The sequence below is a fragment of the Meleagris gallopavo genome, chromosome 17 (assembly GCF_905368555.1).
Source record: "Meleagris gallopavo chromosome 17, MGAL_WU_HG_1.1, whole genome shotgun sequence".
NCBI classification, from domain to species: domain Eukaryota; kingdom Metazoa; phylum Chordata; class Aves; order Galliformes; family Phasianidae; genus Meleagris; species Meleagris gallopavo.
In genome coordinates this window covers 6636377-6661258 of record NC_139420.1, presented here as the reverse complement: position 1 = coordinate 6661258, position 24882 = coordinate 6636377, and the positions used below count along the sequence as shown (strand labels likewise).

The window sequence follows — 24882 nt, the reverse complement described above, 5'->3', positions numbered from 1 at the left end:
GTAGGTGACACTCCTCTGTGCAGGGGTTGGATGAATCCCACCCCCTCCTGCTAGAGCTGCTCTGGATCAGTTCCCTGAGACTTTACCCGGTGCCCATGGGGTGGCAGAATTGCTCAACTTCATCATGCTGCTTCTGCAACAACAGGGAGAACAAGTCCTCTGAAACATGCCTAGGAGTGGGCTGGGATTGGTTTTAGTGGATTTTAAATCCTGGAGCAGCCTTGCTGGAGTCTTGGGTGTCAGCTGTGCTTTGTCACATCTGCCCTGAGCGCAGGGGTCAGCATTCCAGCACACAGCTTTGCAGACCTCAGAGGCCCTGATAGGTAGAAGGAAGAGTTGTTGGAAACAAGAGCCCAACCTGCTGCCAGCTGAGGCTGGATTTCATGGATACAGAATGAATGTGCTCTTACTCAGTTATGACATAGCTTTTTCATCCACACGAACAGAAAATTTTCATTCTGTCCAAAAAACTTGAGGATTTTCATTCTAGGCTGTGCAGTTGGATCTGGTGATGTGAGCTATCAGACTTTTTTCTCTGACTCTTGGAGGAAATGGTCTGTGTCCCAGATTTAGAACTGACTGTGTGTTTTACTTCTCTTTGCTCTGAGTTCCTGTATGGTTTGTGTCATTCCAAAATGCCTTTCTTTCTGTTTTCTTCCTGAAAAAACTTTTACCCTAAAACAGAGAGAAGGAATATGTTCAGCTTTTCCTTCAAATATTTCACTATCTGCATGTTTAGAGACATTACTGTGCTTAGGAATCCTCCCAAAGGCATTCCAGCAGCCTCCTTTCTTTCTTTGCATCATCTGCTGCAATCTTCCTTCCCAAATGCTGCCCAGCCATGGGATGCTGTGCCTTGATTCTTTTTTCTCCTGCAGAGCACCCACATGATCTTGAGAAATCTCAACCAAGGCGAGGTTACATCAAGCACACAGGAGTGTGCATTAGCTCAGTTTCAGTGGGGAATTAGGTGGAGCCTACAGGTTTTTGAGCCCTAACCCCAAGCCTCTGCAGCCCAGCAAGAGGAGATTCACCACAGGCAGGCTCCTTGCAGAGCATCCACCGACAGCCTCGTTAGGAGGAGCTCGTTAGGTTAAATTCATTGTAATGAAGCAGGTTTCTGCCTGATGCTGTGGCTGCTTTGGTTAGGGAAACTGAGCCACGTGCTGCACTGGGAGGATCTTACTGTGCTTTGTTGTATCTTGGATTTTAATGCACAACAATTTTTTGTTAATGCTTTAACCTTTAACTTCTGCAGGGATTTCTGTGCGTGCTCAGCTGGTGGCAGCACGGCGTGGATGGCTCTGAGCAGCCGTGCTTTGGTGCTGGGGGTACGTGGGGCTGGAGCAGCTGTGTGACAGTTGTTTGAGGGGAGGTCTTGAGGCAGAAGCTGCTGACTTTGTGCACTGTTCAAAACAGGACGCTGAATCACATCCTGGCTGGGCTGCAGCATCCTGCCCTGGCGTGTTCTGTACAATGGAGCAGCAAAGTGACAGGCTGGTGACCTGCTGGTGCTTCTGGCTTGAGGTGCGGCCATGTGAGCCCGTGGGGATATCATTGGGCCTCGCCAGGCTGCGGTGGTTTGGGAGGATATGTGGACGAGCTGGGGAAGCTTGCACTTCTCTCCCACTTCTTTGGGATTTGGCCTTTCCAGGAAACTGCTGCAGGCTTGATGCTGAGCAGCAGGATGAGTTTGCTTGGACAGCAGGAGGCTGCTGGTTTGGAGATGCAGTGATCAGACCATTTAGGAATTATATATAAATCTTTTTCCCTTTTTTTTTTTTTCTTTTTATTTTTCCTCCTCCCCAAAACCTCAGCAGTTTGGCAAAAACCCTCTGGCCCTGTTATCAAAGGAACCGATTGCGTGCTGAATGCTTTTTTTTTCCTGTAAAGGTCAATGTGGTTACTGTTTGTTTAGGCACAAAGAGCCGGGTCAGAAAAATATTTTGGTTCCAAATGCCTCCTGATTTTTTTTTTTAAATACCTTAATCTTTGATAATCAGCTGCCAAGATCTGCAAGTCAGGGATTTCTCATACAAATGGGGCTGTGGCCAGCCTGACAAATGCCCTTGGGAGGTTGTGGAGGATGTGAAATGGACAGAACACCTTTAGAGGCATGGTTTCACTTTCAGTGAAAAGCACAAAGGTTTTTATTTCATCAGTATTCACCAGGTGCTCAGATCTGTGATGTGGAAGCTCTCTAATGGCACGCTGAAAAGCAAAGTAAGGCAGGCATAAGTGCAGCCTCAAACGAATGGTTCACAGTGCAAAGCACGTCGTGTGCTTGTCAGTGGGATCAGAAGGACCCCTCTGCAGAGCTTGCTTTCCCTCTCTGCCCCATGAAGAGGGCAGATGGAAAGCACGAGGGCTCCACTCAGCCTCTGTGCACTCATCTTTCCCTGCCAAAGCCACTGCCCAAGTCCCTGGGCTTTGGTGGGTAAGGCAGCCTGCAGCAAACGCTAGAGGGGGTACCTGTGTAGGGTTAGAACTTTTCCTGCCCTTCTTTTACCCCGCGTGATCCATCAAGATTTATTTTATTTTCTTTTGACGCGTTACCAATGTGTCAAGTGCTCCCTGGTCTCCGCTGCCTTTTTTGGAGTCATTCTGAAATGTAGCAGCGGAGCTGTTTTGAGTTGCTGTGCCACTGCTGCTTCCCATGCTGCCGGCTTGTCCTGGCTGACCTTTGCTTGGGGTCTGCGTTCTCCAGCCATGGAACCATTTCTGCACCTTCCTTTTCTTTTCCGTCAGTGTGGCTGGAGAGTTCCTGCTTGTTCCTTGTCTCTGGGAAACGCTGCCAGTGGGTGAACTGGGGTGACTTAATGACACAGCTCGTCGTTTTCATCCCTTAAGTGACGGGGAGATATGTAGGAGGATGGGGCCATTTCCACCAGCTCATCTGGGGAATGGGATGGGGATAGGGCAAGAGCTGCTCCTGGAGGGCTCGTACCATATCATAGAGTGGTTTGGGTTGGAAGAAGGCCTCGCTGCCCTCATAGAATCATATCGTAGAGTGGCTTAGGTTGGAAGAGCTATAGCTTTAGCATGGAAAGAAGAACAGAACTGTAAGGAAAAAGAACAGAAAGGAATGGGTAGGACAACACAGGGCTTTGGGACTTGTCATTGGAAGGGAAGGGAGCCAGCATTTGGGGAATAAGCAGCTGCTGGATGGGTTGAGGTCTGGGGGGGGTTTGGCCCTATGGCTGTTACAGCAGTGACCTCATTTTCCAGTGGGAATCTCAGAAACGCCCGCTGCCATTCGAAGTGTTAGCTCTGAGGTGTTGCGTAGCTGGGGATGCTGCACTCAGCCCCGTGCCTTTCCGAACTCTGCAATTAATGGGATGTGCAAAAAGGATTTCATTTTTTTAATTTTTTTTTTTCCTTGTGAAACAATCTCTGTTTTATTTGGCCTTTCACCATCACGTACCAGGGATTCCTAGAATTTTCTCTCCCCAGGCCACTGGGAGCTGTTCTGCTAACTTATTTTGCGCAAGTCTCTGCTGAAATGGGGAGTTGTGTTCACTTCCCTCTTCCTGCACCTCTCTCAGGCAGGGCTCCAGCTGTTATCTGGGCCTTGCTCCGTGCCAGTATGGTGCTGGGATGGAGCTGGGCAGGAGTTGCACAAAGCCATGGAATGGGGATGGAGCTGCCATGTCCCCTCCTGTCCCCACTGTCTGCACAGAGCGGGGCTGAAGGCGGTGTGGAGTGAGCAGGAGTGGCTGGAAGCAATCTAGTTATCTTAGGAAATCAGCTTTCGTGGGCTCCGTGATTGATTTCATTTTTCTTTTTCCTCTTTGTGCCGGAGGAGAGTTAATATCTGGTGCTGTGAATGGCCTGCAGTGTCTCCAGCCCTTCTCAGCATTCTTGTGCTGTGAATGTGGCCCACGCCTTCAGCCAAACAATGCCTGCTCAGACTCCTTGTGTCTCCACAGCCCTAAAAACACGAGCCCTGCTGAGTCTTCTGCCCTCCTTACCATTCCTTGGATGGGATGGATGCAGGATACCCTGGCTCTGTGAGGATGATGGGGGTGAGCTCTGGGCTGTGCTATGATTCGCAGCTGATGTTTTTTATTCTGATGTTTTGGGTTTCATCTTGGAGCACGTTGTCTGTTATTTGATCAGCTCCATGTTTTCAGCTGAGAGTGGTGACTTCTTATAACCCATCAGAGCCACACCCTAACGTAGCCACAAATATGGAAAGAACCTTCCTGCCTCGCATTTTTTGGTAATAAAATACTATTTGAGAAGGCAAACATTTTCCTTAGTTACCCTATAGGCAGCTGCCTCAGCTCAAGGTGCACCGGAGGGATTTTGGCAGAGCACTGCGATCCCAAGCAGTGCAACGTCAGGAGGTGGTTAGATGCCTGCAGTTCCCATCTCAGATCAGTTCATCAATGTGTCACAGAGCTCTACTTTGTTGTAGCACAACCTTTGCTGTGTTGGGGTTGGGGTTTTTCCTGCTCCTTCTCCTCCCAAAATTTCCTTTCTGTTTGACGTGCTCCTTTGCGGTGTAGCTGGTGTTATTTCGGTGTGGCTGCTGAAGCCTGGAAGCAGCCCTTGTCCCCAGAGAGCTCCAGCTCAGCCCCAATGGACTGATGCCTTCCTCTGCCCTCATGCCATTTGTGTGTGTCATTCTGTTAACAAGGGAGAAATTAAGAGACTTAATTTGACAAACATCTAGTGACAGGAGAGCATGGCATGGCCCTGTGCCTAGCAAGACTCCATTGCAGAGCTTTGCTGGAGCACAGCACCCTGCAGGGCACACACTATGGGCATTGCTGAGGATGGAGGATGACTGCAGACTGCTTGTTTGCCTTTGCAGACTCAGGGAACGGTGTTTTGAAATGATTATGAGCCACTGCCTATTGTGTTCTAAAGCAACTTGAAATGTAATTGATGTGTGTTACAGCCATGTTCTTCTGGAGCTTTCCCAAAGGGGAAGAAATATTTCCTTTTAAAGCTGAGCAGCGTGGAGCCAGCAGACAAAGCAAAGAGGTGCCGTAGTCAAGAACCATCCTCTCCTTGCTGGCCATAAAGCAGAGGCCCTGCTGTGCCTGGAGCTCTGCAAAGAAATGCAGCTGTTCTGTCAGCTCCCTCCTGCTGACATCTATGCTCCCAGGTGCCTGTAAGTGTAGGTTTTACCCCTCTTCAGGGGCTGATGTGCTCCCACTGAGATCATTTGATAAGGGGATGATGATCTGCAGACCTGGAGCACCCAGATCCCATGCCACAGCAAAACCCCTGGGCTCAGTGTTTCTTTGAGAGCCAAAAGGGGCTGCTGGAAAGCAATGTTGGTGGTTGGGATTTCTGGGAGGGCATCCAGCAAATCGGTGGGTTGTGCTGTGTGTGCCAATGGGGCTGGGCAAAAAAGGAACAGAAAGCTGCTTCTTCCTCTGGGGGGACTGCTGCTACTGTGGTGAAGGAATTAATCAGGGATTGGTAAGAAATCAGGCTTCACTGAATTTGGTTATAGGCAGTTCCTGACAGAGGAATTGCAAACCACCTGAAAGAGGTTCTTGTTCAGCAGCACACCAGCACATGGCCGCACCGTAAGCGAGGAAGTATCCTGATCTGACTGCGATGCCTTTGCCACACAGACGTTCTATTACAGGGATTTAATTGTAAAAATCAGTAAGGACTGGGCAATATGGAAAGTAAGCATCAGTGCAATGCTTTTCACCTCGTCCTGCCCTGCATTGCTCTGTGAGCATGGGGAGGAAACAAACAGCTCGCACCAGTCTGTAGGAGGGAAGTGATTAGACGAGCTTCAGCTGTTTTTTTCCCCTCCTGAAAGGCCTTCTTTCATCAGGATATGTTAGGACAAGTGCTTTTTCAAGCCAGGATATCAGTGGAAGACACAGTGTTCTGTAGAAGTCATCCAGTTCCTGGGTAGCATCAACAGATGCGATTGCTCTGCACAGAATATACGACCGACCTTTTCTTTTCCTTCTTTTTCTTTTTCTATGGGTTTAGAAGCAAAAGGATGTGAGTTTTACAGCTAGTTATGAATCTTTTTGAATTTACTGACTTCTGCCTGACTCTTGGGCCAGCACAATGCTTCTGCTGTTCAAAGAAAACCAGTCCAAATTAGTATGTATAAACCACTTGTATTTATGTCGCTAACAAACGCTGCTTGCTAAGGCATTTAGCACTGCTGCTGGGGAGGGAGCTGGGGGGGCTCTGTAACGATGGGACTTTTTTTTTGGTTCTTTGGAAGATTTTAAAAAAGAAAAAAACTGGAATTTGGATGTTGACTGGGATTGCAGGATTTCAGAGCGCTGGAACGCTGGGTTGGGATATCATGGGATATCGCGTCATGCCTTTTTCTCACTTTTATTTTGTCAGCTATTAGAGGATTCGCGTGGAGTGGCTGAGGGCGAAGTGTTCCTGGAGCAGAGTTAAGGGTCAGCATTGGGTAACCTCACCGTTTTGGTGCAGCGTTCCAGGAGAACTCAGTGGCTGTTGTGCAGCACTGAGTCAGTGCATCCAACAGCAGCTGGGGGGGAAATCGCAGTGCTGGGGAACACGAGCTGACTTACTCAGCGCTGAGCTTTGTGCAGATGGAGGCGCAAGCATTTAACCTAGAACACTTTAAGCTAGAAGAGAAATCTTGCTCTCAATCGCTTCTTCAGCTTTTCAATTCATTGCCATGCAGATAAATACCCAGTGGCAAAAAGTGTACTGTGCGGGTCAGCCTCTGCCTGCGGGCACTTCTGCTCCCCCAGCACAGCTCTCTGACTGGGAACATTCTGCCTTATTGTGAAGGTTTCCTGCCTGCAGTGAACGAGAGCGTTAGGAGCTGCGTTTTATCTAACCATTCCTTTCCTCTTGCTGATAAACCAGCTGGGTATGCACGAGGCTGCAATCTACTGAACATCCTATACATTGTGTTGGTGTCACAGCTTTGATGTCACTTCTGTCCTTTTTTTTTTTTTTTTTTTTTTAATGCTTTCCTGTTAGATCTGGAGTAAGAAGGAAACAGGGCTCTTCCTGCTTGCTTATGGGATGGACCAAGTGGCTGCCTGCAGGGATTCTTGCTGTTGGTGGGTGCTGGTGGTGAGGGCTGCGGGGCCATCGCTGAGAGCTCCCGGTGAGCCAGGGGTGAGTGCTGTGGGAGCAGAAATGGGGAAAGCTTTGTTCTCATCGCAGTGCAACTGTCCTGCTGACAGCTTGTTGGTCTGAGATAGGGCTGAGGGAGCCTGAAGCTTGTGCTATGATTTTAGGTTGCTTTTTAGGGGGACTGAAGTCTCAAATTCAAACCCAATCCAGCTTTTCTGGGAGTTCTGTGCCTTGAAGAAAGCTGTAAATTCAGGCAGCTAACTGCAAACCTTGGCTCTGTCCTCGGGGGAGGGAAGACCTGACTTGGAGCAGGAGCTGGGAAGGCTTGAATTGATGGCTCTTTATCACACTGCTGGTGCTCACTGCTAGCCAGAGGCAAAGACCTCAGAGACAGAGCACAGAACAGAGGAGCACTGGGAGGAGCAGCTCCTATGGGATCATTTTCTGTAGCATAAGTAACTCTGGTGGAGCACAGTCTCATAGTGGAGCTTTTATATTTAGTTGATAGCAGCCAGTAATGAACAGCTGTCTGTGTTGGGAAGTGTGGGGTGGCAGAAAGTTGGGCTCTGTAGCAAGGAATGTCTCTTGTGATGCTCCCTGCCTGATGTTTGGAGTGGGGTAGGAAGTGCAAGGTAAGCAGTTACTGTGGCAACTAAAACGTAGCTTAGGAGATGTTCATTTCCAGCCCTGTGGGAAACGCCAACTTTCCCACTTATGTCCATGTCTGTTTCTGAAATGCTCGCAGTGTGTTACAGGACTGTGTAATTAGGCTTGTGCTGCTCCTTGCTCTAACTGCTGGTTTTGATTGGCTTTCTCGTTAGCCATGTTTCATTTGATCTGGGAATGCAGCTTTGTGTGTTCTTACGCTGTGACCTCCCTTCTTATCAGCACTGTTTCCCAGGTCAGTTGTATCTCAGCAGAGCAGAGAAATGCCTTTGCTGCTGTGCCTGTTGCTTTTCGCCCTGAAGTTTCAGTTCATTCTGCTGTGATGTGCAGGTTTTTCACCTTCCCTCCCTGCCCTGTAAATCTATGATTTATAGCTCTGTGTTCTTGTTTCTGCATTCCAAAGAAATCTCAAGAACTGAAATTAATAGGGACTGATTGACTCAAGGGATGAACCGGAGTTATTTACAGGTCTATGCCTGTAGGAATTCTTACCCGCAACTGTTTTTAAGTTACAGAATTTGATAATCAAGTGATAAAGTCATTTTCAGTCCATGACAGCTCAGGCAAGCATATCCTGCTATGGCCAAGCAATAAAATGTTGGTGGAAAATGACACCATTCTTCATGAATAATCCTGGAGCCATGCCTTGCAAGTGGCAAAATCTACCTTTGGGAGCAGCTTCTTGTAGCAAATCCTGCTGTGCTTTAATGAGTAGAGGTCCTTCCTTCCCCAGGCACGCTGACTGGAGCACACGTTTTGCTGCTGTTTCCTTTGAGCTGACTTCCTGTGTCCTTTGTTTTCCAGCCTAAGCGAGAGCTTTTTCATGGTGAAAGGAGCAGCCCTCTTCTTGCAACAAGGAAACAGCTCCCAGGGCCAGCGAAGTCTCCAGCATCCTCACAAACATGCAGGTATGGATTAAAGCATGGCCTGATGCTCCATTCCCTCTTTCTTCCCCACTCCTCTCCTCCACACTGACAGCCCAACAGCAGGTGTGGCGGTGGTTGGCTCCTCTGTCACAGTGGGTTTTGTACAACCTGCTGGGGAAAACCAGGTTTTCAGTCCACTTGACGTGAATGGGAATGTATGGTGATCTTGTCTTTGTTTAAACTTTTGTCATCCTCTTGGAAGTGTATATGGAGCAGGAATTTATTCTCTGTAGACGTTGTGGCATTCTGTAGCCAGGAAAGCCCTCTAAGCCAGAGTCTGTGCTGTATGTGTATCCCTACTTTCTGCAGCCTGCAGTGAAGAAATGTCGTTTGTTTCTGCTTCAGTAGTTTGATCTTTGCCTTCTCCTTTGGCCTGTGGGGAGGAAAATGCAATGGGTTGAGTCATACGGCTCCAGCACCCCTTCTGTGGTTACTGAGCTCCTGATTCAGTGTGTCAGGGACATTTCTCCTGAGTGCTCTCCCAGCCTCCCCCAGTCTGAAGCTTGGGACTTCATATGACAGCATCTTTCTTTTTATTATTATTATTTTTAAACCACCTGTTGCTGGTTTTGTTCAATGCTACTTCTCAAAAGTGAGGTACACTTTCAGTAGGATTTGAGCCTCTGGACAAACACCCCTTTCTTATCTCCTTACACCCCCTTTTCTGGTTTCAGGAAATCCCCTTTTCAGTTAACCGATCTAAATCTGGCCTGCAGGCATTTCTCATGGTTTGAGAACAGCTTGTCCTTCCTCCAGGCACGCTCCAGTGTTCCAAAATGGTGGGAGGAGAGTTGTGTGGTGAATGTCTGTAAGGGCTGATAAGCCGACGGGGTTTAAGGAAGTTGGATCCCACTCATCCTGTATTTTTATGCCTTATGTCATTGATGGTTTTGTAATAAGTGGTTAAGGGGCAAGAAGAATTAAGCTCATCAGGGCATTTTGAGTGCAGAAGCATGTGGGAAAGGCACAGTGTGGTACTGTGTGCCTGCTGCTTAGTAAACACTCCAAGCACAAAGAGGCTGTTTGAATGCCAAGCGTGGCTTTGGGTTTCTTCAATTGTCAGCAATTTCATATACCCAGCAAACATCCTACGGAAGGAATTTTATCTTTTATGGAAAGTTATGAGTGTGTTACCAAGTTATTAGATGTGAACTTGGTTTGTTTTCTTGTAGATTCTTTGTTCCTTTTGCTCGCTTTCACTGAGCAGAAATATACCCACCACTTTGGAGTAGTTGCATGAGCTGACCTTTATTTGGTGCAGAAGGGATGCATCACCTGAACAGAGCCACTCCTGCAGCCCTTCCTCCTCAGAAGCTGCTTATGTTCAGATGACCTTTTCTGATGTTTTCTCTGCTCTCACTGCAGGTGATTTGCCCCAGCACCTCCAGGTGATGATCAACCTCCTTCGCTGTGAGGATAGAATCAAACTGGTAAGAACAGGTGCATTTTCCTGCTCTTCTTTCTGTTAGAGGAGTTTGAACCAGATCTCTACAGGGTCACAGAAAGTGTTGGCAAATCCACGGTTAGCTTCAGACTGCTGCACTTGGCTGCCAGCCCCACCATGCTTCCCTGTATGCAACTTTGGAGCTGATCCTTACATTCAGGTTATGAGTTGAGTCTGTGTTAATTACCCCCTCTAGAATGGCTAGATAGAATGTTTCAGTGAAGGCTTGTCAGTGTGAAGAACCCTCTGAGGTTCTCCAGCTTAGTGCTCAATCAGTACTTCTACCTGCTTTCAAGTTGAACATCTTTAGAGGAAACCTTCAGATTGTACTTGGTAATGCTTCTGCAGTGTGGGACAGGTCATCTAGACTGCTCTTATTTCTAATCCTCTCCTGATTCCAAGTCAAACTGGCAACTGGCCTTGCTTGGAAGAGAGACTACCTCTCCCAGTGTCTTTCATCCTGCAGCTGAATAAAGCTTTGAGGCACAATTACACCTGTAAAATGTTAGTCAGCAATGAAAGTACAGATTATCCAAAAGCTGTTTTGCAGAGCTTAATGTCTTTTTGTTGTTGTTGTTCCTAGGCTGTCCGTTTGGAAAGCGTATGGACAGACAGAGTCCGGTACATGGTGGTTGTGTACAGCAACGGGAGGCAGGACACGGAAGAGAATATTTTGCTGGGTGTGGATTTTTCCAGCAAGGAGAGGTATGTCTATGGCAAAGCCAGGCTTGGAAATCAGGCAGGCTGGCTTCTCTGGAAAGCTTGTCAACAACTATTCCCAACAGTTAATTTTCATGTACTCTAGCAAAAGAAGAGACATACTTGTTAATTCTTCTGACCGTTGTGAGAGCGCTTTTTGTTCCAGAGAACTTTCAGTCTCCTTAGAATCTCTGGGCACTCTATGCAGCTGTGGGCAAAGCATTCGCTTGTAATCCATCTGGAGGGCTGTGGTATCTACCTCATTTGTGGTAGCTTGCTGTCTACTCACAACAAAATGCTTCTGTGGAAATGTTTCCTAAACTGGAACTTATTTGCTCCATCAGACTTCAAGTCTGTTCGTGGCATGATGCAATGGAGCTATTTCAGGTAGGTTAGTTGCCAAATAGCATCAACAACAATAGTGCAAAAGTACCTCCAAAACCAACAAACAGATGTGTTGGTAATGAGCTGTTCCTTTTGTCTAACTGATAAGAGCACAGAATGTTTTGAAAAGAAAATAAAACATTGCTGCAGACCTTCTCACATAATTCCAGTTATAGGTGAGGAAACCAGGAACAGCTCTTGGCTGGAAGAGGTGAGGTTGCTTTGGCTAGAGTTAGGAGGCAGACTTCCAGACTTGTTCCTGTTCCCTGGCAGATTGAGCATGCTGCCATGCTGAGCTGATAGGGCCAATGGGGCTTTGTGTTTTTGACTGGTTTAACCTCTGTGGATTGAAGTGGGAAGGGAGAACTTTTGCACTGCTGTGAGTCCTGGTGGTGAACTCCCCATTGCCTTCCTAAGGAGATTACTGACTTGGCTTTGGTGCAGCTTCTTTGTCTGCTCTTAATTACTGCTATTGGTGCTAGGGAGGAAATTCCAATGTTACATTCCCTCCTGGCACATTTGCAGCAGCAGGGAGCATTGGCCTTGTCCTCTCCGAATCCAAGGTGACCATAGAGTGATTTCCTCCTGGAGGTGATTGGTGTGAAACAAGAGAAGAGATGGAAAACTAATGGCACATCCATCCTAACTGCAAGGTTCTGCTGGTTCATTCCGTTGCCTCTGAAAACTGAGGGATTTGTTAGTTAAGGAAAAGTGTCATGGATAAAGAAGTCTGTTGGCATTAATGACTCGTTGAGGGACTCCAAGGCTCCATGTTGGGGCTGAAATGGCACTTCTCAGCTGTGAGTGTGCTGGCTGCTGACAGTTGGGCTGGTCAGGCTTTTGTGGGCTTTATTCCTTGTATGTATGTTTAATAAGAAACTTTTTTCTTACAGAGTTCCTGAGTGTATGTTGTCTATGTGCGAGTTCAAACTGGCCTTTGTAAGAGCCTTTGATTCACTGTAGGCAGTGGCTGAAGGCTCTAAAAATAATAGAATAAAAAAACCCAAACAATTCTGAGTTCTTTGCTGCTGGTTGTTGGATGCATTCTGATTTCCTTTAAAACTTTAATATCTCAGCAACTGAATTATTTAGTGGTTGAAAGTTGCTGGCCCCCAGTTATACTACAGTTTTCTTGCCAAATTGCATCTTTGAAATAGAAGTGTTCTTCTAGGTTAGGTACACCCATAAAATGCTTTTTTTCTTTTCTGTCAGCCAAAGTGATGAAGTGAGAACCAAGCACACAAACTTTTGAAAGGCTCCCAGGATCCTCTCTGCAAAGGGCAGAAAGGACCTACCAGCACTTGCTGAAAGCTGAATCTCTGTTTTCAGAGACTATATCCTGCTCTTCTGTCCTGTTAGGGATCTTTCTTGCACTGAGCTTATGAGGGTGAGAGAGGAGGAGGGGTGGTGAGACAAATACTGCAGTGCATTCTGGCAGCTGTGGTGGTTCTGACTCTTGATTCTGTGCTGTTGGTTCTCCAGTTAGTATCAGAGAAGACCTTTACACTTCAGTTGTCCATCTCCTTATGTGCTACATGTTCAATAGCTGAAGATGATATGAGGAATTACTAAAGCAAGGCTAGAGGATTTTAAAAATTAAAGACTATTAATAATTGAGGATATTGGCATGACTGCATTGTGGCCTATATTTAACATCCATAACATTTCTCTTCCAGTAAAAGCTGCACTATAGGAATGGTTCTTCGTCTGTGGAGTGATACTAAGATCCACCTTGATGGCGATGGGTAAGAAACCCCATTGAAAGGGTAGATGAATGGCCTTCCCTTCTGGGGCTGTTGTGGAAGAGACACTGTCACCATACAAATTAAGTCCCAGTTTCAGACTCATGGCTGCAGTCCTTTAATTCAGGGAGCTCCAGGGGTGGAGCTCCCATTCCTGGTGCTGTATGGCAGGTGTTCACTTGTAGCTTTTGCTTGGGAGGATAATGGAAAATTGGTGATGGAAATTCTCATCCCTTTTGATTGTGGGTGCTCCTAGAGCTGCCTTGCAGCAGCCTGAGGTGCAGAGAAGAGCAGTTTGTGACTCTTTTTTTTCCTCCTCTCTCTTAGTGGCTTCAGTGTGAGCACTGCTGGGAGAATGCACATCTTCAAGCCAGTGTCGGTGCAAGCCATGTGGTATGTGTGCTAATTAGCTTTATTGAGAAAGAGGCTGTAATTTCTGCAAATAAATTAACAACAAACAAACTGCATTTTAGCATTTTCCATAACTGATATTTAGCAAGCTGCAGCAGAGATGCCACTTCCCTGTGTCAGCTGATAGCAATGCTATAAAGGGACTGTGGGAGCACTGATCCAAAACCAGCATCTTCTGCTGAAGCTGTGTGCTCTGTGACATGAGGGCAATGGGAAATGGCACTGATGAGATGTATAGACATGAAAGCCCAGCGTGAATTCCTCAGGGTGCCAACCCGGTCTTTTCTCTCCATGCATAACCTCCCTAGTATGAGGGAGTCTTAAGACCCATTGCCAGACTGATGGCATTTCCAACTCTGCCCCATTCCTGGGGCCAGGCTGGGGCTGCTTCTGCATGGAAACTTTCTGTGCCACTCCGCAATCATGCTCACCTTTCAGCTCCTGTCACCCCTCCCATGTGCAGGGATTCCAAAATGCTGAAGCAGAGATGATTGAATCAGCAGCAGCTGTGCCAGCAAATGCCTTCTTGCAGAGGCTTTATCCTGCCCCAAACAGAGCAGATGCCTCTCGTTGAGTTCTTTGTGGAGCCTCAGGAAACTCCTGTGCTTGTGATAGCTGGCCAGGGACAAGATAAAGGTGTAGAGAATGGTGTGTTAGAGATGGGTTGGTACAGAAACAAACAAAGCTTGGTCCTGTCAGTTTTTTGAACTCAGCCCCTCCTGTTGGCAGCCTTAGATGTGGTTAATATGTTCACTACAATGACATCTTCAGAGCAGAGTAGGGCCTTAAAAAAAAAAAAAAAGAGGAGGGAAGGGAGGAAAGAAAAAGTAATGCTAAAATTTACAAAAACAAATGACCCAATCTGGGTCCTGTCCCTGGAGCATGTCGGGGCCAAGAATGCTGTAAATATGTATTTGACTCCTTGCTGAAGGTGGTTTGAAAATTGTCCATGTTCTTTGTTTTTCTTTGGTCTGGCTTTACAAGTTAGCTAATGATTAGGTCCCGGAGAGGCTGTGCTTGCCACTTGATGAGGAGAAGATCTGAGCCTCCATCTCAGATGGGCTCTTGAGAAAGCCTCCAAGATGCTCCTCTGAATTCTGATACAATAAAGCTGCAGCTCTCAAAAAGTGACTGCAACACAGTGCCAAAAGTCTTCTATAAAAATCTCTTAATCCTGATTTATGTGTACTTATGCCTGCACAATTTTGTTCCCAATGCTACAGGTCTGCTCTACAAATCCTCCATAAAGCCTGTGAGGTTGCAAGAAGGTACAACTACTTCCCAGGTGGGATGGCCTTGGTCTGGGCCACGTACTATGAAAGCTGCATCAGCTCTGACCAGAGCTGCATCAATGAGTGGAATGCCATGCAGGACCTGGAGTCCACCCGCCCTGACTCTCCAGCTCTGTTTGTTGACAAGTCAGTTCTCGGTTTTATTATGAAAAGTTGACTTGGTTCACAAGAGAAATCCCCTTTTTTGTTTCTTTTGTTCCTCTGGCAGTTAATTTCCTTTCTCTACTTAAATGCCTTCAAATGTTTTTCTTCCATTTTCCTGGTCAAGATGCTTTCAATGCAAGTCCTTCCCACCAGTGCTCTGTGCTGTCCAAGTTGCATTGTCTCAGGAGTGTTTACTGCTGGTTTGGAGACATCCTCTCCCTTTTCCTTTTCAGGCCAACTGAAAGGGAACGGACAGAACGCCTGATTAAAGCCAAGCTCCGGAGCATCATGATGAGCAAAGACCTGGAAAATGTGACTTCGAAGGAGGTAAATAGAAAAACTTCTGCTCCTTTATTCTTCCTGCTAGAGTCCTTTTCCAGAGAATGTTATAGTGACAAAGAGACATTGTATGATGAGGTGCTGTTGACTTCTGAGTGTATTGCCAACTGATCCTCAAAGGTTCTGCTCTTTGGCTTTGCTGCACCTCTGTTTCTCTAGTTGTAAAACAGAGTAATACCAATATTAGAGCACGTTTTTCAAGATCTTAGTAACAAGCCAGAGTGGCATCAGAGGTGATACTTCATTACAACTTACAGCACTTATGGGCATGTCCAAGCAGTGAATTTGGAGCCACTTACTCCTCATAGCTGTATTGGCAAAGATAGCTCTCTCAAAAGTTGCAGTTAGTGGCTTTGTGTCCTCTCAGCTGTGAGCATACATGGCTGTTTTAGAGGACCGTGCTGATCTTCACTTGTTCTTGGACACAGTGTGTGCTAAGAAGCAGTGTTTTCCTTTCTCCTTGTTGGCTTCACTTTAAGATTTTGTTTTCTTTGTTCCTGAACAATGTCAGAGAGGCTTACTGGCGAGACCTTGCTGGTACGTCTATGGCTGAAGAGTCACAAGTCAAGGCTAAAACTAGTTTGGATCTGTCCCACAGGGACACAGTGCAGATGTACTCAGAGCAAATGGTAATAATTCTGTGTAGGTTTGGGTTTTGAGTTTCATGTTTGTTAGTTGCTCTCCTGGGTCTTGTTCATCTCAAGTTATTTTTTGGAAGGAGGTGCGTGATATATGTGTGTTTTACTTGGATGCTATCTGAAGTCTTCACAGATCTCAAATATGGGGGCCTAAGATGCCACGTAGTGAGATTCTTTGTCTCCAAAAGGCTGAATCCCTCCTGCTGTCTTTAATGAAGTACATAAAAAGTGTTTTGTGAAAGAGTGCCAGTAAATGTTTCTATTGAACAGAGACGATTCTAGGTGGCATCTTTTGTTTTCTGCTCTGCAGATCCGGAATGAGCTGGAAAAACACATGAATTGCAACTTGAAAGAATTCAAGGAATTCATAGACAATGAAATGCTGCTTATCCTGGGTCAGATGGACAAACCGTCTCTGATTTTTGATCACTTGTATCTGGTGAGTTGCCCTGTTAGGAGCTCTAGCAGAGCTGAAGGCTCAGTGAGAGCGACCTGATGGGCTGTGGGGATCTGCATTTGGTATCAAGTTTTGAGTGCATGGCCAAAGCTGTATGAAGAGGAAGGCTGAAGGTGCTGTGCCTTTCAATATTAAGCAGAAGCAAAGATGTGTGTTCTATGTAATGTTTTGCCACTAGATGGAACTCCAGGCAAAACCAGACGCTGCCATCTGGAACAAAGACTTGCTTGAGATGAGCACATTAGTGCCTGTTATGCTGGGGTCACTTTTAGTTTTGTTTTTTTTTTTCCTGGAGAGAGTCAGAGGAAGCTGTCTGAAGGCAAAACCTGCTTTTTAAACCCTATTTAGCTTTCTGTTATGTGGATATAGTGAGATCCAGTGTAGCCACCTCTAGAATTCCAGGATTTGCCTCACACTTCCCATATATATGTACTTATGATCACAGTGGTTAAAAATCCAGAATGGCCAGGGCACAGTGATTTGGGATTGAAACTTACCCCTGACTATTGCATCTAACAGGATTTCTTCCTGTACAGCCCTCATGACTTTTTGTCCACCGTTCTTCTGGTTTCAAAGGAACTGTGAACTTCCTTATGCCTGAATTTGAGGCTGTTAGGACGAGCCTGATCTGGCTGCTAGAATGATTCAGGCAGCATCCTGTGGTTCTTCACAACAGTCTGAAGCTGGTGGTACTAATTGTGCCCTTTAGAAACCATTAGCACCGTTTCAGTTGGCAGCGGAAGAGTAGTGCTGAGACTGGGGCAGTTCAGAATCTTAGAAGTGGGGAAGCTCCTTTGAAAGATGTTTTTATCTTTGTGACTGTTGCAGGGGTCAGAGTGGAACGCCTCTAACTTGGAGGAGCTGCAGGGCTCGGGGTGAGTACTGTACCTTCCACACTCTGAGTCATTTGACTTTTACACTGAGGTCTCTTGAGATGCCATGTGGCATTTGTAGACAGTAGGGAAGAGTTCCCAGCACTGTGGGTAACTGATCATCAAGACTTTGGTCAGGAAAGCTTTCCTATCTTGTTTCCATCACATATTCATGTACAAAGTGGAAATAACAAAACTTCAGGACCTCTTAACCAGCCTCCCAATGTGTAGCAGCCAAGTATGAAGCAGACGTATATGCTGTTGTGTCAAGTGTAAATTCCTGCAGGCTGCAGAAAAGCAAATGTTACAGTGCAGTGTTCAGGAAAAAATCCTTCTAAATGGAGCAGAATTTCCTGTGGATGAGCAATCCCCACCTTACTTGCCCAGACAGGCAGCTGCAGGGCTGTCTATCACCACACTGTCATCACCACACCACTTTTTGGCTTGATTTATTTTCAGGCTTTTTAGATGAGTGAGAATTTTACATATAATATTTGCTGTTTTCCCAAGGCATGCACCACCTCTGATGTGAGAAACTGAAAATTATTGCTCAACAGCATGACTAAAAATGTTTAATTTGGAATCCTTGGGAACAGATGTCTGAACATCTTTGAGCAAGTGGATCAACCAGCATGTCAATGCTTCTGATCTACGATGAGGGCATCTTGACATGCAGTGCCTAGAAGTCAAAGCTGGGCAAACTGAAACAAATATCCTGCAGCCTTGATTTATCTGAATGATATGAAGCAGTAAATCGATACGGGCCTTCATTCTCCCTAGGTACACTGTAAACCCTGCTGTAGTGCTTGGCAGGAATCAGGAGATTCACAATGTGCATCAGTTTCCTTTTCATGACCGTAGCGGTTCAACTCTATTTTTCTTTTCATTCTCCGCAGCATTGACTACATTTTGAACGTGACCAGGGAAATAGATAACTTTTTCCCTGGCTTGTTTGCTTATCACAATATCCGGGTGTATGACGAGGAGACGACTGACCTCCTGGCTCACTGGAACGAGGCATATCATTTCATAAACAAGGCCAAGTAAGTGGGCTGGGGGATGTGGCTTGATGTGAGTGCATCCAATCCAAGCCACAGCAGAAGCTGCCTGAGGTCTGGAGGAGGTGACACTGCCCCACGTGCTCCAGCCAGTTCTGCAGCTGGAGGTGGCAGCTGGGCTTTGCGTTACATCTTCTGCCAGGAGTTCTGTGTCCCTGGAGCTTCCGTGTACTTTGTGTCTTCCTGTGCTGGTTTTAACCCATTTCTAACCCATGGGTTTTTTTAAATAATAGTAATTATTTTGTTTTGCTTCTAAAAGGAAACGAGAACGTTTCCTCTACTTGAGATGTTCTGGAAATATTCCAACCTGTGTCCTTGTTGAATGACCCAAGGGATGGTCACAGAACTCATCACACCCTGCTGCTGTCACATGCAGGCTGCTCCTGCTTATCCCTGTGCCCAAAGCATTGGGCAAGTGGGTGGGAGGCTTCATGGTGGCATCTGATGTGACAGCATGGCTGAGACTGGCCTTCCCACCTCCTGCCTTTTCTGGAGAAGAATTCTTCTTGTGGGCATCTTAGTCTAAAACATTCATGACCTACAGAGCTGTGGTGTTAGAGTGGTTAGCAGGACAAAGTACCGCCCCTCCACCATTTAAAATGTCAACAACGTATATAACAGAAAGATTACAGAGGTGTTTTCTTGATCTTTCTGCAGGAAGAATCACTCCAAGTGCCTGGTGCACTGCAAAATGGGCGTGAGCCGGTCTGCGTCCACGGTGATAGCTTATGCAATGAAAGAGTTTGGCTGGTCACTGGAAAAGGCCTATAATTACGTGAAGCAGAAACGCAGCATTGCAAGGCCAAATGCAGGCTTCATGAGACAGCTTCTGGAGTACGAAGGCATTTTAGATGCAAGGTAAGGTGACAGAATGAACGGAAAGGTGATCTGCAGGAAATCAAAGGACCTCGTTGTAGGCACCACCTGTAGAGTTTCAGTATATCACAAAATACTGAGTTCCAGGGATTACTGTTCAGGCAATCAACCCTTCTGCCAATGAGCAAGACAAAGACAGTGACAGCGTGTGTGGTGCTGCAGTCTGAAGGCCACACCACCGTGCAGAGAGGCTCTTTGGAAGGGCAGAAGCAGGAGCCTGGGCTAACTGCACTTTTCTAAACCTTTTCTCTGCCAGTCCACCCCGGATGGAAATTGGCTGTCTTCAGCTCTGGAGTAATTCATTGAGGGTTTCTCTGTGCTTGTGTCGGTGTTTCTCGGCAGCCAAACCGTTCAGCAAAACATTGTTCTTGTTTTATGAGGCAGAACTGAGCTTGGGCAGTGTTGGAGGCGTTCTGGGTGACCATGCCAATCAGGAGGCTTTGTCGTTGCAAAGGCTGTAATATCTAATAAGGGTTTCTGCATGCTCCACACTCCACTTGGCCCATGCTCTAGCTGAGGTAGAGAAGGAAAATTTTCCACTCTGGTTCAGCAGAAGCCGTGCCATGAAACGTGCAGAGATGTTGGTTCAGAGCATTTGATGCTGGCAGGAGTCTCTGTTCCCATCACGTTTGCAGTGCAGGGCCCTGCTATGAGTGCTGGGCCAAAGAGATGCTGGAGGAGGTGCAGTAGGCAAACTCCTTCAATGCTAAGGATGGCTTTGCCCAGGTGGAGCGTGGGGCTGGACCTGCCAATCAGTCTGTTCTGAGTTGTGAATCTGCTCTGTGCATAGAGAGGGAGGGACACTCCTGGAGCTGAGTGCTTTCAGCTTGTGCCGCAGCCATCAGCAGCTGCTCCGCTGTGCTCACTTGTATCTCTGTCCTTCCTCCAGCAAGCAACGCCACAACAAGCTGTGGAAGCAGCAGGCAGAGAGCAACCTCCCCCAGAGCACAGATGGCACTGCAGGGTCAGGAGACTTCTTACTTGAGAGCTTGGACATCGACCTTGAAAACCGGCTGGCTGACCTGGACACCCCATCACAGTCAGCATACCTGGACAACCGAGCAGGCACGGAGCTGCCCATTGGCTTCAATTACTGCTTCCGCCGCCTCTCGGACACGCTGCTGGAGAACAAGGTGCCTGGGGACAGGGGGAGCTTCTGCCACGTGGAGCAGCTGGAACGGGATGCGCTCACAGAGCGTGCGGCCTCGCTGGCGAGGCAGCCTCCTACTGTGCCTCCGGAGATGGCCAAAGGCCTGGAGCCAGCAGAGCCACTGGCAGAGCTGAGCAGCTTCTGTGACAAGGAGGTGAAGAAGAAACGAGACTTCAGCCCTCGGAAGGCGAGGATGGTGCTGGGCGCCGTGGAACCAGGGGAGGATGGCATCAGGGAGGAAAACCCAGTGGAGAAGTGGAAGCGGCGGTTGTCCATGCACAAGGAGGAGAGCAGGCTTAATAGGGAGAACTTGAATAACAACAACAGCAAAAGGAGTTGCCCAGAGGATTTTGAGGTGCGTATGGATCTGATGTGTAGGTGATTAGCATGGCTGACTACTGCAAGCGGAGCTGCTCATCTTCATAGCACGGTTTCATTTGACTTGGATAAAGCCTTCCATTCCATGATGAGCTTCTTCCTTCTCAAAGTGCTTCTGAACATGGCTTTGCTTGCCCAAGCTTTGGATATAGATGCCAGACAGAGCACGCGCATGAGTGCACTATAAACTGCTCTGGGCAGCTTGCTTGCATGACCATCATTTGAGACAGTAGGTGTCCTTCCACTGGGAGTTATTGTTCCTGCTGCAGGGCATGAAGAGACAGGGCAGTGGGCTGCCTTTCAAAGCTGCGTAGATCTCATGACCTTTGCCTCTCACTGTTCTGTGCCCATTGATTTGTCCTTGTTTTCTTTCTTTGCAGCATGATGCTGTGTTTGGGATCCTCAGTAAAGTCAAGCCTTCCTACCAGTCCTGTGCTGACTGCATGTACTCCTCGGGCAGCCTGGCTCCAGACTCCTTTGGGGAACAGTGTGAGAAGCTGAACTCCAGCTCTGCACACCGCAGCTCCACCATCTGTACGCAGCCAGCCCTCCTCTCCCACCTCCCCCCATTGGGGGAGCACCTGCTCAGCAGGGCACGCATGGAGGAGGGAATTGGGACTAGAAATACCGAGGCACTGCTTCCTCTGTCAGCAGGAGGCGGTGCTTTGGAAGCTGGTGCTTGCAAATCAATGGTTGCTCATCAGTGTGGCTTTTCAGAGAAAGGAAAAGATGCACCAGAAATCCCTGTCAGAACACTGCAGCCCAGGAGAAACTCACACTGTGACAAGAGCCTGCTTAGCACAGAAGTGGTGAAAGAAGAGTCTCTGACCAGGAAAGATAGCAAACCTACCAAGGACCTGAAGTACTTGTTGTTCAGTAAAGACTTGGAAAAACCAAGTGCTAACAGTTACTTGATGCAGCATCAGGAGTCCCTTATTCAGTTGCAGAAGGCGGGCTTGGTCAGGAAGCACACCAAAGAGCTGGAGAGGCTGAGAAGCCTGCCCTCAGACACCTCACTGCTGCTCCGAGAGAGCGCCCTGGGCAGGGCAGAGCCCAGCATTGCGGAGGAAGGTGAGGAGCTGGTTCCACATCCCGGCCTCGTGCCCCTCCTGAGGCCTTCACCACCTGTACCCGGAGATGCTGAAAGCGACCTGGAGAAGCTGGAGGTCAAACGCGTGCTGGAGGGGGGGACCTCTCAGAAAACCTCCACCCCCATGGTGTGCAGGCTGGAACACACCAGCAGCTTCACCAAGGACTTCCTGAAGACCATCTGCTACACCCCCTCATCGTCCCGCAGCTCCAATCTGACGCGCAGCTCCAGCAGTGACAGCATCCACAGTGTGCGTGGCAAGCCCGGCCTGGTGAAGCAGCGGACTCAGGAGATCGAGACCCGGCTGCGGCTGGCCGGCTTGACTGTCTCTTCCCCTTTGAAGAGGTCCAATTCTCTTGCCAAGCTGGGGTGTCTTAACCTGTCTTCCGAGGACCTGTCCAGCGACATGGATGTGTCGACCATCACGGGCTCCAAGGAGGCCGTTTCCAGCGAGTCTTCCGGGCTCTGTGAGCCGCCCTCTGCCCCAAGGGGTGCAGATGTTGGCTCCAAGATGTCAGCCAAGCCGGCACTTGGGAACATGAAGACTCCACTTTGGCTTGGCAAAAGCTGATGCCTTCTGTGGGGGGAGTTGGGGGCTGGATATTTGTTGTTGGTTTTTTTTCTTTTTTATTTTTCTAAGGCATTTATTCATTGCACCAATCATCTGACTTGCACCATCATCTGATGCCACCTCTTCTTTCCCTCCTTGTACTCTTAAGTGAGGAGAAAAAAGAAAAGTAATGGGTCATGGATGGCACAAGGGAAAATAAAATGTTTTGCATGACTTAGAAGAGGACCGTGTGTGTGAATCGCCTGTTGTCCTGCAGGATGCTGTTTCTCATACTGTTTGCCAAGTATAATAATGCATTTGTATATGGATAGATACTTCCATCTATTTATCTATCTGTATAAAATGCTGAATTGAGAGTCTCAACAAAACAATTAGTCGTGACTTTTTTTTTTTTTTTTTTTTACTGAAATGTCTCCTAAAACAAGCAATTGTGGGAAAACCTTTAAAGCAGTGACACGAACGCTACCTCTGTTCCTGCCGACTTTTAATTGTGGTTTGTTTGGGTTTTTAAAGGCTTTTCCCACCATACTGACTGTTATCTGAAGGTGTTCCCTTACTGTTAGCTGTGATCTCCTGGAGGAGCAGTGCTGGGCTGTCCTGTACTGTGTGCTCTTGCTGTAACGTCAAGTGAAGGAGTGTGAAGCTGTGTTCGTACCGACTGTGATCCATTGGCGTTGACCTTTGCTGCATGACCACGTGAATCGTCGTCGTCTCCTGTTGGTGATGGAGTGCATCCAGGTTGTGTTGCTGTGGAAGGTTCATCGTGCTCAGGTGGAGAGGTGCTGTGCCCTTTGGGTGTTTTTTTGCTGTTGTCTTGGTTTGTGATGTCCCAGTGATGATGACCAACCAGTGAGTGACTGTGCACCGTAGTGAGTCTCAATGTGTGATGCTGTGTTGGTGTCGTGGGGACCCTTTTTGGGCTGCTGGTGGCACACAGGACAATGAAATTATCCCCTACCTGGTGGGGAAGGGCGGCGCCTGGCTGCCTGCATTCCCTTCACAGCGTGGAGCAGGCTGGGGTCAGACCAGAGCTCACAGGGCAGAGATGGCAAACAGATGCTCTTGGAACTCCCAGGCTGAGAATGAGCCCCAAACCTCTAAAATCCCTGTAGAGCCCTATCAAAGCCATTCTTAACGTTCCTCTCATTGAGGTGAGGGAAAAGCAGGACTGTGAACTGTCATTCTCAGCCCGTGTTCATCAAAACCTCAATGGCTTGAGAAAGGGAGCTGTGTGCTTTGCTTTCCTACATGCCCAGAATTACCTTTTTTCAAGACTGTACTTTTTTATACTAGCAGTGTGAGGAGTTGGAGGGACTGGGAATCAGTAAATAAACGTCCCTCTTTAAAGGGTCTTAAATTCCCCACGCATTTTAAGGGCATTTTTCCTGTTTCTCCCACGAACCATCATTTGAAGCAGAGCTCCTACACGTGGGGCCCTGGAGGAGACACATGGGGCTCTGCCTCCTTTGGGGCTTGGGAGAACACGGGGCTTATGCAGATACTGATGCCCACTGCCATCATCAAGAGCTTGGTGGTGCCACGAATGGCACTGCCATCAGAACAGGTGTGATGTGCCATCCCGGGGGGGTTTGTAGCCAAATCCGTGATGCTCACAGGCTTGGATGTGTTGCATGAGAAGGTAGATGGTTTGCTTTTGTTTCCCACGTATCGTAATCGTTCTTTTACAATGGAGTGCCTTAAGACTAGTTTACAAATACTGTGTATTTACGCTGAGCTGTTCAACTCTGCTGTTTGCTGTTCATTTCTTGGTGCTTTCGGTGTATCCGGTGGCAGTGAGACTGCTGCCACTTCCTCCCTCCAGCCCCGCTCACCCCTTCCCCATTTCATTGCTGCCCAGGGGGCGCGCAGCAAACTCCTGCCGCAACCCAACCCCATCCCAATGGAAGACCCCAAATGGGGCCCTGTGCTCCCGCCTGATCCCCATTGGGTTGGCTCAGCAGCTGTGGGAGGAGAGCGAGGGGTGGGCGCTGTGCTGTGTCCAGTGCATCACTGTCCTCTCTCATAACAACGTTCTTTTTATTCCATTGTATTTCTGAAGTCTGGTTTTATATTTAAATCAGCTGTATCTTTTGTACTGTGCGTTGACGGTAGGGGATGCATAATGCACTTTTTTTTTTTACTTTTGTTTGTACAAACGTACTGTATATTGTATGTCCTTCTTGTGAGAAAAATAAACTTTTTTTTTCCTTTTACAAATAAGCTTTGCGGCGTTTTTGGAGGTGGAGAAAGGATGGGCTGGGTACACCCTGCTGCGAGGGTGCAGTGTTAGCAGCACACCTGAGCCGTGGCGTAGGCACAACTCTGGGTTTTTAAGGAGAAAAAAAAGGGAAAAAGGTAGGAATTTCTTTTTTTCAGAGCTGCTGGGCAGGGTGCAAGGAGCTGCCCTGGGGTCCCCCCAAGAGGAAAACCTGCCCTGCTCCACGCCAGCAGCCCTTCCCCAGCACCCACCGCGTTTTTGCCTTTAAAGGCAAACAGAGAGCAGTGCCGCACGCCTGCAAGGAGCCGGGTGCTGTTCTCGCTCTGGAAGCTGCATCAGGAGGAACATGTCAGTGTTTACCTTGGCAGGGAAGCAAAGCGCAAGGCTGGAGATGCTCTCTGGCTTTGGTGCACTGTGCTGAGTGCCTCAATAAGTCCTTAACCCCCACCAGAAACGGGCGCTTTGGGGAGG

At 47.7% G+C, this 24882-nt stretch overlaps 1 protein-coding gene across 3 annotated transcripts in view; it reads left to right on the top strand.

The window, feature by feature from the left end:
* The window catches only part of SSH1 (slingshot protein phosphatase 1), a 29000-nt gene extending 4587 nt beyond the window's left edge, over positions 1-24413 (top strand). The window contains exons 1-14 of one of the 3 annotated variants that reach the window (XM_010720205.4): positions 5987-6087; positions 8527-8630; positions 10014-10078; positions 10676-10797; positions 12852-12920; positions 13245-13310; positions 14552-14746; positions 14998-15091; positions 16052-16180; positions 17027-17073; positions 17967-18113; positions 18786-18986; positions 19894-20509; positions 20913-24413. In XM_010720205.4, coding sequence (XP_010718507.1) covers positions 6002-6087; positions 8527-8630; positions 10014-10078; positions 10676-10797; positions 12852-12920; positions 13245-13310; positions 14552-14746; positions 14998-15091; positions 16052-16180; positions 17027-17073; positions 17967-18113; positions 18786-18986; positions 19894-20509; positions 20913-22193 — 3222 coding nt within the window. In that variant the 5' untranslated portion in view covers positions 5987-6001 and the 3' untranslated portion in view covers positions 22194-24413. Of the gene's footprint in view, positions 1-5986; positions 6088-6959; positions 7099-8526; positions 8631-10013; positions 10079-10675; positions 10798-12851; positions 12921-13244; positions 13311-14551; positions 14747-14997; positions 15092-16051; positions 16181-17026; positions 17074-17966; positions 18114-18785; positions 18987-19893; positions 20510-20912 lie in introns of those variants that run through there. The other 2 variants (XM_010720206.4, XM_085238665.1) reach the window with 2 other exon arrangements.
* The last annotated feature ends 469 nt before the right edge of the window (positions 24414-24882 follow it).